Raw genomic sequence first — 12386 nt, forward strand, 5'->3', positions numbered from 1 at the left:
GGGTATTCATGTTTAGTTTCCAAAACAGTTGTCTTCCAGAGTACCAAGTTTTAGTGTATGTAAAGATCAAAGAGGAATGAATAAGATGTAGGTAATGCAACTAAGCATGTTGCAGTAAGGGGAGATTTTCAGACGATAATATAACAGAAATCCAGGGGTTGTCATAATATACTTTTCTAGTAAAAAGAAACAATTAATAGTACACCGTAGAAGTGACTGAAGTTATTTTGCCTTTCCAATATCTCTCCTGTTCCCCCCCACCACCACCACATGAGATTTAATTTTAAACTTGGTTACTGCGGTGAGCAGTGAAGAACAGAGACACTGTTAAGCAAAACAGTGAAAAAGATATGGGAAAGACTTAAAGTTGAAGAAAAATTGGGAAAAGAACACAGAGAAAGAATTGGCTCTACAAAAGGGTGAAAAGTAAGATGCCACCTAGAGAGCCTCCGGACAAAATTAAGGTTATGAATGCGAGGTCTGCATAAGATGCAGTTAACTCAGAACATTATACTGCTGTATCAGCAGGCATGGCTGGGAAATGGTGCTTATTAAATCCATTTGCCTCCCCCTTTTCCATGATGCAAGTAAAACCTGGGCATTTAATTACAAATACTGTGATATACATGGAAAGGAGAAGCAGCCGGGTCACAGAAGACTGCACCACCAGAATCAGTCACCAGTAACTTAAGATATTGCCCACCTCAAACGCTCTGCTGCCTGTAGAGCGTAAATAAATACTTGAAAAATAAACTGGATGAGAGGCAATATAATGATACAAACAGTTTCAATACAACACAGAACAAATCATGAAAGAGAGATGTGTTATTTCTTCCGTCTTTTATTGTTCTTGTTGCACTTCGCACAAAACAGTCAGCCAACGCGTTTCGCCCAAACACGGGCTTCTTCAGGGCAAAATTATTAAGAGCGTAGGATAATTCTTTGATGATCAGCAACAAGGAAGAGGTCAAATCCGTCAAGCCAATGTATGGCGAAATTAAGACACAGCGACCTCAGAGACCCAAGGGTAAACGATCTGTGTCTGAGGTCTTAATTCGTATAGTGGTATTAACCACGTCCGAAATTGGGTGTCCAGCGCAGTCCCCGTATTTCACGTCCCGTACCAGGACTGACAAGTAGTGTCACTACTTGTCAGTCCTGGTACGGGACGTGAAATACGGGGACTGCGCTGGACACCCAATTTCGGACGTGGTTAATACCACTATACGAATTAAGACCTCAGACACAGATCGTTTACCCTTGGGTCTCTGAGGTCGCTGTGTCTTAATTTCGCCATACATTGGCTTGACGGATTTGACCTCTTCCTTGTTGCTGATCATCAAAGAATTATCCTACGCTCTTAATAATTTTGCCCTGAAGAAGCCCGTGTTTGGGCGAAACGCGTTGGCTGACTGTTTTGTGCGAAGTGCAACAAGAACAATAAAAGACGGAAGAAATAACACATCTCTCTTTCATGATTTGTTCTGTGTTGTATTGAAACTGTTTGTATCATTATATTGCCTCTCATCCAGTTTATTTTACAAATACTGTGCCTTCTGGAGCGAATGCAGAGTCTAATGCCAAGAAGGTGGACTTAAGAGAAATGAGCGTTTTAACCCTCTATCATGAATTCGTTGATCTGCTCCCCGATGTTAGTGCTACAGCCCCCTTAAACAGGTTCAGGCTGCTGACTCTTCTCTATGCAATACTGGAACTGAGGGTAGTAGAATCTCAGGAAATAAAGAGAGTAACCCTAGTGAGTTAATCAGGAACATACAATGCCAGGATCTGCCAAACTACTCAACAGGAGTTTGTAACATCTAGAATAAGTAGGCATGTCCTGAATCCTCAAGATGACTTTCATCTTATGGGGATAAATGTAATTCTGCCCCATCAACCAACGTTCAGAGGGAACACCTTGCAGGCATATAATCCTCCATTAAAGGAGGCTATTAAGCTTCCCTCCCAAAGTGTCTGTGGTCCATTAAGAAATCCAGGCCAAAATAATCACCATATCCCAAGCAAAGCTAAGTTCTCCAATTTACGTATTACAGCAAACTATTATGCACTGTTAATAAAACTACTGACTACAGGAAGAGTTGCTGACAAGGACGGAAGCCCGGACTGGTCCTAGCTCGCTTCAGCTCTGGCAAGTAAGGGCAGGAATAACACTGATCATCAGTCTGATTGATTGAAATGGAACCACATAACTTCTAATAGTACAAAGGACGTATTCCAGAAGACGATGGTGGTAGGACAACAATGTCTGAAAGATGATTATTTAGACATTTTGTCATGGAACGTGGCAGGTTTGGCTAGTAGAGTGGAGGACAGGTATTGGCTAGCATTCATCAACAAATATGCAGTATGTTGTTTCCAGGAAACCTGGTCTTTGTCAGAAAATCCTGTAAGTGGGTTTTTGGAGTATGTGGAACCAGCTAAGAAGTTGGATAGAGGGCGACCAGTTTGGGGGCTCGCAACTTGGGTGTCGTCTAAGTTAAATTGATCTGGACCCTGCCAGCTCTTACAGATCTGCTGATGAATTGATTGATTGATTGAAATTGTGAGGTAGAGCATCTGGGAAGGAATTCTCTTAAGCCTGATGTACTGCATATGAGGCTAATAACGCCTGCTAAAGAAGTTTTTGTCGATATTCTAAATGTATATATTCCCTCTGGTTGGCCACCTGAAGTCCCAGCGATTTTGGGGGGATTTTGTTGAATATGTAGAAAGATTAAGAGAAAGAGAGAGCCAAGTTGGGTACACATGCAGTACTGATTTGTGGGGATGTTAACCCTCAAACGACTGATGAAATTCTTAACGAAGCAGTACTGGCTGATGATTATTGGCTAGGTGTCCCCTATTCGGATATTCAACTAGGGAAAGTATCCTAGAAAGGGGAGCACTTAACAAATTATTTTTTACAAATTATCTGTTGCGTTTTCTGAGTGGATGCACCCCTTCCGACAGTCCGGCAATCACGAGCAATAGTAATGGTAAAAGAGCTTCTCTGTTTGATTCACTAAAATATAATCTAGAATGGCGAAATGTGGTTGATATGACAGTTGTGAAGAGCGACCAGGATCCCCTCTTAATGATAACAAAGATCACTATTAGCAATGAACTGGAATGTGGGCATAATATGAGCAAGAACATAGACAGGAGTACAGGCCTGAGATTCTCCCCCATAATGATTTAAAGCGTATACGATAGGATAGAGGGAAACATCTTAAGGAAATCCCCCCTATATAATGCTATTATAGCCAAGTATTCTTAATGCCTCAGATGATGCCCGTTCTTGTATAGTGTATACATATGATTTAATGGTCCACAAATTGAAACGTCTGTGGTCAAAGCCAGAACTAGCAGCAAATAAAACTTTGAGTGCCCACAACTGCCTCAGCTAGTACAATAGCGAGTGCTATACCATGAAACTTAAGGTCTCGCAGGCACTTGAGTTACGTCATCACGATGAGGCCAGTGAAGGGGTTTTTCAAGTCTATAAGGGAGAATATAAATATTTGTTAATAAGCAAGCTGCACAAAATGCTCTTTTGGCTGAACAAAGAGTACCAAGAGATTTTGGGAGTTTGTTTCAAGGATAGAGAGGTTGAAGACAAATAAGCTAGAATGCCATATAGGCCCAAGGGAGTGGGTTAACTACTTTAGTGAACTTTATAGATGCGACAACTCTGATTTAAGTAGTTTGGAATCTATATTGTGTAAGAAACAGTGCTCAATGTATTTCTTGATGGGTATCTTAGTACCAGAAGTGGAAAGAGTATTGGCAGTATGAAAAAATGTAAAGCCCCAGGTCTGAATCTGGTGCCTACAGAAATCTTCTAAGATCAGCACCTGTAGGCTACGGTACTTACTAAGATATTTAATGCCTCCATAGCCAGTAATAATGTCCCCCAATCATGGCATTCTGCAGTTCTTGTACCTATTTATAAACCAGCATTGGCATAGCCAATAGGTCTCGCTTTTGGGACCTTCTAAGTATTTAGTTATGCAGCACAATATTCTTGGTGCAACAACAACTGTTGCATGGCTAAACACTTAAAAGGTCCCAAAAGCGAGACCTATTGGCTATGCCAATGCTTGTTTTTAAATCTGCAAAGGCCCCGCAAGATACATACTTCATGCATGCTTCGAGAATGTGTGTCTATTTGTTCAAATTTTTTAAATCTGTGAGAGCCCAGCAAGACGCATACTTTGTGTATGCGGTGTATATTTCATTTAAATCGTTTGTATCATTTTCATGACTGGCTCTGCCACAAATGCAAGACAACAGTAAAAATGTCCAGATAACTCTGGTGACTAATGATCCTGCTGGAGAGCAATCTTTTGTCTGTTTCTAGTTTTGAAATGCAGATAAACTGTAGTTTATGTGGATAGCTCAGTGGGTTACTGCCTTTGTTACAGAGATCCTTTTGTTACTTGCAGTTCAAAGGTTACAGTCCTAACATTGGACAGCGACCTATGAACTGTCATCAAAGAGCTGCATACAAACCTGAATGGTTTAATTAACACATCTTTTTCTGTGTGTTACGATATAGTTAGAATTTCCCAAGCCTTTCGTTATTCTAATGTTACTATATAGAGTTTGTTTGGGCAGATATACATTTTAATCAGTAAAGCCACTCCCCAACCACTGGGATATGCTTTAAATCCTGTGTTTGTGCTTCTCCAGACCTGACCCTCTTAAAACACACTGCCCACCAGTGTGGATGACATGTGATTCCTACACCTGGTAATCCTCATTGGCTTATGTGACATTCCCTATATGCTGATTTGCATACTTGTATGATTCATTGTCTCTGCATAATGTGTGCGTGATATAAAGTACTGTGAAACCCTACACTACGAGTAGCGCTATACAACAAATGAAATGCGTATGAGAGAAGGGCTATGGAGAGATGAGGGGCACTGTTGGAGGGTGATAGTGAGGGAATCCTAGGAGGAGATCATAGGGGGAGGTACGGAGAGATGAGGGGCACTGTTGGAAGTTGGCAGTGAGGGAATTCAAGGAGTAGGTCATGGAGGAGGGGCTTTGGCGCAATGAGGGCCACTGGTGGAGGGTGACCATGAGGGAATCCGAGGAGGTGGTCATGGTTGTAGGGGAGCTATGGAGAGATGAGGGGCACTGGTGGAGGGTGGTAGTGTGGGGGTCTGAGGAGGAGGTGATGGGGCGGGGCTTTGGAGAGATGAGTGGCATTGTGGAGGGTGGTAGTGCGGGAGTCTGAGGAGGAGGTCATGAGGGGGAGAGGCTACGGAGAGATGAAGGGCACTGTTGGAGAGTGGTAGTAAATTGTCTACTGAGAAAGAGGTCAGTGGTGGGGCACCAATAAAGACTTTAGTACCAGCGCTAAAGCCAGCCCTATCAAGGCCTTGCTGTTTTGGTTTATTTAATTAGCAGTCGGGTCATTAGGGCCACTGTGGGACATATTCTAAAGTGAGTGCTAATTATATTTACCGTTATCTTCAATGTTTTAAGTTTGAGGGTGATTTTACGAATGTTTTTTACCAGGAATTATGAAAAAGGAGCTGTATGGTGGCTGATATGGGGCTGGGGCCCAAGGTCAGCTGTGAGATGAGGTGCACGAGAGATGAATGTTAGAAAATGGATAATCAGGCCTGGAAGGGAGTGTGCTGCAGAGTCCGGGGTCAGGTGGAGATAGTAATGAAGAGAGATTCTCTCTGAAGGCTGGCATCGAGGGAGGCTGAGTAGTGTTACTTGCCTAATACTCCCACCTCAGAAACCTCCTCTTCCCATCAAAGGGACCTTACATGGGCTGCATTTAAAAAAGAAAAATGAAACGTTTGTTTCATTTTTAAGATTAGACAGTGGTCCGTGGGACCACTGCCTGCTCTTAAATAATATTTTTGCATCCATTCACAAAGGAAAAGGGGTCCCCTTGCGACCCCTTCCTCTTTCCGAGTAGCTTACCACCTACTTGAAGTAGGTGGTAAACTGCGAGTGTTTTGATACTGCAATTGCGGTCGCACAACAATGATCTATACAAATGCGGCTTGCTATTAGGAAGGGTTGCCCTTGGAACGCCACTTCCTAATACCGTTTTGCACAATAGGTTTGTGCATGCGAGCAGGGCAGGGGAGGAGTGGTGTGCCCACTCCTGAGTGCGCAAAGACTGTTTGGCCACCTAAACCTCTGGCTGGGCGGCGTCCTGACCAATCACAGCGCTGCTTGCAGCGTTGGGTTTGGCTTAGGGGAGGGAGCCTGGCTGCCTGCTTCCTGTTTCTTTTTAATGAGTATTATTAAATTAAACCCCCTCCCCCGTGAGTCATGCTGACTGCCGCAGTGGCCCACCCGAATGCACCCTTAGCCCACCCATATGAAAGAATTCCTGGAGGCGGGCCTGCTAAACATGGGTGCTATCGTGGAAGAGGAGGGGGAGCGTGAATGCAGTATCCTGCGACATGGTATTACATCCATATCAGCTTACTGCCTAACCACATACGCCACACTGACCCAGTAATTTCACCATAGTGGGTGGGGTCTCACCCACATAGGAGCAGACCTGATGGTGAAGCATGCTACATGATTTAGGTGAGGCGTTGACGACCTTTTAAGAATATTTACAGGCTATTTAAAACTACACTCGAAGTAATTGGCCCCTCTGGCCCTGGATATTTGTAGCTGTTTTGTATTACTAATTTCCAGTACTTGTAGGAAGGCTTGTAGTATCTCCTATAATTTACTCTTGTTCCTTTGGAGGTTAGCACAGTGCTGGTTTAGGTTGGACCAGTGTCAGAAATATAGTAGACTCTCTTCCAGAAGGGCCAATGGAGCTAATAAAAGTTGTGTTGTCGATATTCTAATTATAAACAAATCATTTAATACAGTTAATCGAAATTTCCCAATAATATGTAGAAATCGGGTCACATCAATTCTACTCATCGCATCAGAGTATACATCTACATCTTGATGACATGTATTGGATGTCTGGCATAAGGTACGTTGGTGAATAACTTCGCTAGGTAATAGATCCATGCTCTGGTCTTCATGATGGTATTCCATTGACTAGTTCATCCATGAACATCACACTTTCATATGTGGACTAATCCAGATTGTGCATTTGACCCCATCTCCCCCAAGAACTACCTTTCGACTAAGAAAATATGCATTGCCCAGGCAATATCCATGTTTGCATCATATTTACCGGTCACTGCAGGTAATATACTGTCCTTCTTTCGCCTATTACTGCAGGCCCTCAAAATGGTGGTAGAGGTGGAAAACTTCTTTGGCGTCTACATGCTCTTCTGCACAAACCCTAAGTTCAAAGGTCGCATCTACATCGGCTTCACGGTGAACCCTGAGCGCCGCATCAACCAGCACAATGCTGGCAAGCATAAGGGGGGCGCCTGGAGGACCAGTGGTCGGGGGCCATGGTGAGTATGTCCACTTTACATGGGTAGATAGGCCCCTAGGGAAATCAAGTGGTGCCCCAACATATTGTTATTGCCAAAAAATAGTTAGCCTGACATGCTGCTTACTGTGTCCCGGCCTGACATACCTACAGTTTGAGAGTCACGTTAGTGCTTGTGATTGTATGCATGTTGTTCCATCGTGAACCTCTAGGTGTTGCTGATTAATCACTTGTTATTTCTGGTGTAGAGACGTATTTATCTGTCTCCCAGAGCTAGTGTAATGAAGTACAAAAAATTGAAATAGGCGTTTTGGGTGATTCACATTTTGGATCTGTCTACAGGACTGCTTTTGGTGTAGGCCTGGGCGGAGTTCGCGCTAACTTTTTGCAACGGGCGTTTGTTTCACACTGAAAAATAAGCCAAACGGCACCATGCGGAGCACAAGAAAGCTCTGCTTCTTTCTGTCATAAGAAGATTTTCTATTTGAGCGGTTGCTTCCTCAACGCGAACAGATGGTTTCTCAACGCGAGCGATCGCGACCATCCATGACCGCCCGCTTTGAGAAATCTCATTGGGAGGTGGTCTAGTGTTGGATTTTCCTCGCTCGCCAACTTAATGTTCCTGAGCGCAAGTGAGGGAAAAACTCTGCTCCACGTTTTTCAGAAGTCCACGTGCTGCACGGAATGTGGAAAGCTCTGCAAACCCTGCGAACTGAGTGGAGTTCACCACCCATCCTAGTTTGGTGACATCAATATCAGTCATCATGAGTGATGACATTTTGCCCAATTAAATTAAAATTTGCGTTAGGAAGAGAGCACAGAGAGGGAAAACAGTCACCAAAATAGGCCAGCATGCTTGTTCATAAATGCAATATTTTTAAATTGGGAATCGGAAAGTTTTGAATCAAGGGTGGCTCCATTTAGGGGCTCTGGAGCTCCGCCCTCACTATTTTCTGCCTCCTCCTAATAAGTAAATTTGGTATTTTGTAGTAGAGAAACTGTTTGCAGGCACTGTGCTCAGTGTAACATCAAGCTAACCTGAGCGAGTTTCAGATATGTTGCATTCTATTACGCATGCTCGTGTAGTCACCTTTTTTGCATGACTTTGAATTTTACAGTTCAGATGTGCTTCAAGGGAGAGCCCCCTCTGAAGGCTATCTGATGATGATGCAACAGCAGCGTTGTAGTTATAGACAGCCTCAAGCACTGTTCAAACAAGCCCCCCTGTAGTGATGGACCTTGCATGCTGATCACTCAGGGAAATCTTCTCACTGGCCGCCCATTATAGACATAAAGAGTAATTCTGTGACGTCTCATCACACACTGCAAACTGAAGCATGATGCATACTCCAGCTATGATGTACATTCACTGCTTCCCTGTCTGGACCAGGCTACGGCTAAAGTCATGAACCTGGAGGCTGAGCGGAGGCAGGCCTGGACTGCCTTTTTCAGGCTGGCTATCTCGGCTGTTTTCCCAGCATGTGTATTTTAGGTCTAGCCTAGCGGCAACGCGCATGCGCTGCCCTCTCTGCGAGACTGCTGTAGTAGAGTATGGGACAGAAGCCGCGCCCACTCTACTCCCATATTTTACATTTGGCTTGTGTCATTGTCTTCCGTAAATGCTGCCTTCTGATTCCTTAATAGGCTTGTTAGTCCCTCCTTAGTACAGCCTTGTCTTCATTTGTAACATCCCAGGGCTACTGGCCCCTTTACTTTGGTTGTTACATGGAACCTGTTATTTAGTCTGCAAGCACTAGTTACTTTATTGAGTTTCTCTTACTACGGGACGGACATGTGGTGCTTCAGCTGAAACCGCTTGTGTTTTTTTAAGCAGCAAGGGCGCCTGCTTTCAATCACTTTAACCCGGCATTGCATCGTGTCTGTTTCAACCCCCCGCCCCCCAAGTAAAATGGATTTAGAAATGATTAGCAAATTAAGTCATGTGAATTCCAGGTAGCACATAATCGTGTGCTAATAGGCTGAAGCTGACAACAGCACATCTGTGTTACATGTCATCTGCACTAAGCCCCCTGATGGGTTGTTTTCAAAAGCCTGTTTAATTAACAACTACAACAACAACACCACCACCAATACCACCACCACCAATACAACCACCACCACCAATACCAATACTACCACCAATACCACCACCAATGCCACCATTACCACCACCATCACCAATGCCATCACCACCACCACCACCAATATCGGCACCACCAATACCACCACCACCTCCACCACCTCCACCAATACCACCACCACCAATACCACCACCAATACCAATACAACCAATATCAGTACCACCACTGATACCAATACCACCACCAATACCACCACCAATGCCACCACCACCACCACCACCAATACCACCACCACCAATACCACCACCTCAGCGCCTCTCGCTCACTAGTAATAGCAGGGGCACTGTACAAGGCCGGAGCTGCAGCCGAGACCATCCCTCCCTCCCTCCCTCCATGTCTGCCATAAAGCAAAGCCTGCCCTACACCACAAAGTGAGGCCAGGGCCCTACTACAGCTGGAGTGTTTTATTAGGCCAAAGATAGCAATGACATTATGCAATGCCACACTGCACACTGAAAATCACAGAGAGGGCAGGAAATAGCCCTCCCGCTCTTCCTCCTGAGCCCCGACAGTGTAATCACAGAGCGAAAGGTGTTGGAGCGCTTAGTTAGTGTTTATAGCTCGGATCAAATCTAACTCTCACTTCATACTTTGTGTCAGTGTAATTTACAACACTTACACATCATCTTTACTGCACTATTTATTACTTATTTGAAGACGTCGCAGGTCAGTCTGTTCCTCTGATATTTACAATCTAACAAACGGTCGTGAAGACCCATTATTGCAATGCAATAGGTCTCGCATTTGCGAGAGTTTAAGCTATTAGTATTGTAAATGACAATGCCTTTTATTTATGTTTTAAAATCCGAAACATAAATAAAAGGCATTTTCGTTTCAATGCCAATAGCTCAAGCTCGCGTGAATGTGAGACCTAATGCATTGCAAATGCTTGTTAACAGGTAGTGTGACGCAACAGCTAGCATCTCTCTTTCTCTCAATGTTGTTTTATGCCTCGCTGATGTTGTGGCTTATCTTTTCAAGAAATTATTAAAGCGGTGGCTGTAAATTAGGTTGATACAGTGCAGTAAATGGTATTTTTTTTATCAGAAAAGCAACGTGAGCATTCCAGCATCAGTGTTTTGAATTAATTCACATTTCCATTATTTTCTTTATTTCAAATAACTCTGCTGCTGTCATTCGGTTTCATATTTGATGAAATGTCGAGACTGCGGGATTATTGGAGCCTAGCAAACTTTGAGCCTTTGTATTAGGTACAGTACCCCTAGCGTTTGCATGCTGTCAATTTGCTTTGTCTTAAAAAGCAAGACGTCACATTCAGCACAATTCTCCATTTAGCCTGCACTCTGATTCTGACCGGATTTTGAAATATATGTTCCTGCTTTCCCTTCCAAACATGCATAGTTTGCGATTAAACTACTATATCTGTAAGTATTTAGTTGTAATTCTGTGAGATAGTTCAGAAGGTTTGTTATTCCATGATGCAAAGATTCGGTGTTACCTGATAGTTGCTGCTTAGAAACCTTGACAGAAAACTCTGTGGGACTATGGCAGAACGGGAAGTGTGTTTACAGAGCAGTTCACGTTTTAATCCCAGCAGTCTTATTGTTCCATAGCAGAGATCTGTGTGCAAGGTGCTGGTCACTCTTTTCAATCATAGTGAGCTAGTATAGTGGGTTGGTCCACTGAAAGCTGACCCCTTTTTTTGCAATGTTTATAGCTGTAGATTTTGGACCGTAGCTCAGTCGTTAACTAGGGAAACCTAGCCAACCTGTACATTTTTTAAAACTAGACACCTAGAGGTATCCAGGGCGGACTGACTTGTGTGGCTCTCACCTGATTTTTTTTCTAACCCAGATTCACTTGCAAACCACAAACTTTGGCTTAAAAAACATATTTTCCTCACGTTTCTGTAATGGAACCTGTGGGTAGCCACAAACGTCTGTCCACCCGGCATTCCCCCAAGTCTCCAGATAAAAATAGTACCTTACTTGTGTGGCTTGGCTTAGTGCCTGTGACAGTAACAAATCAAGCCATAGTCAATGGGAGTCTCCTGACTAGGACGCCCATTGACTTTGGTTTGAGCCGTTCCTGTAGTGGGCACTGGGCTCAGCCACACAAGTGGGGCAGCGTTTTTATAGGAACAAATGTGGGGGTAATGCAGAGTTGTTGGAATTTTGTGGATTCCTGCAGATTCTGGAAGTTTCCATCACAGAAATAGAAGTAAAATGTGTGATATCAGTCAGAGTTTGAGGTTTGCAAAGCATTGTGGGTAAGAAATCCTCTTGGAATCCATGCAAGGCACACCCCCTGGACTCCCTTGGTTGTCTGGTTTTCAAAAATGTCAGTGGTTCGTAGGCTTGCATGGATGACACCACAGCACAGCCCCAAATACAGCACCTACCCCAATTGCTTATCTCTCAACATAACGACTTAGGGCCTGTTGTGTTGTTTTCTCTTGGACCACCCACACAAGTGGGGTACTGTTCTTATTTGGAGATGTGTGGGAACTTGGGGTAGTAGGAAACCTGTGGCTCCCCACAGATTCCATGTCTTTCCATCACAGAAATGTGATGAAAATGTGTGTTTCTTACCAAAGTTTTACGTTTGCAAGGGCTTCTAGGTACTATTGTCTGGGGAGTCACACAGGTCATACACCCCCGGACTCCCCTGGTTGTCTAGTTTTCAAAAATGTGCATGTTTGCCTAGGGGTCGGGTGTGCTAGGGCCCAGAATCCACACCTATCCACAATGGAGAAAAAAATAAACAAGGAGTTTTTAGTAAGGGCCATCTTTACATTTTGGCTGATAAAGAAGACTCAGTTGTCCTGGCAGACAACTTAATGTCTGCCAGGCTCAGACTACTTCACACACCAAATTTTAAAATGACTGCCAAGC

The 12386-nt window shown here is 43.8% G+C and overlaps 1 protein-coding gene across 2 annotated transcripts in view; it reads left to right on the top strand.

Moving 5' to 3' along the window:
• The window catches only part of LOC146811909 (structure-specific endonuclease subunit slx1-like), a 279754-nt gene that overhangs the window by 80087 nt on the left and 187281 nt on the right, over window positions 1–12386 (top strand). The window contains exon 2 of one of the 2 annotated variants that reach the window (XM_085618865.1): window positions 7231–7412. The exons of the other annotated variant lie outside the window; for it this stretch is intronic. Coding sequence (XP_085474991.1) covers window positions 7240–7412 — 173 coding nt within the window. The 5' untranslated portion in view covers window positions 7231–7239. The remainder of the gene's footprint in view (window positions 1–7230; window positions 7413–12386) is intronic. 2 annotated transcript variants of the gene reach the window in all.

Source organism: Triturus cristatus, chromosome 7 (assembly GCF_964204655.1).
Source record: "Triturus cristatus chromosome 7, aTriCri1.1, whole genome shotgun sequence".
Taxonomy (NCBI): Eukaryota; Metazoa; Chordata; class Amphibia; order Caudata; family Salamandridae; genus Triturus; species Triturus cristatus.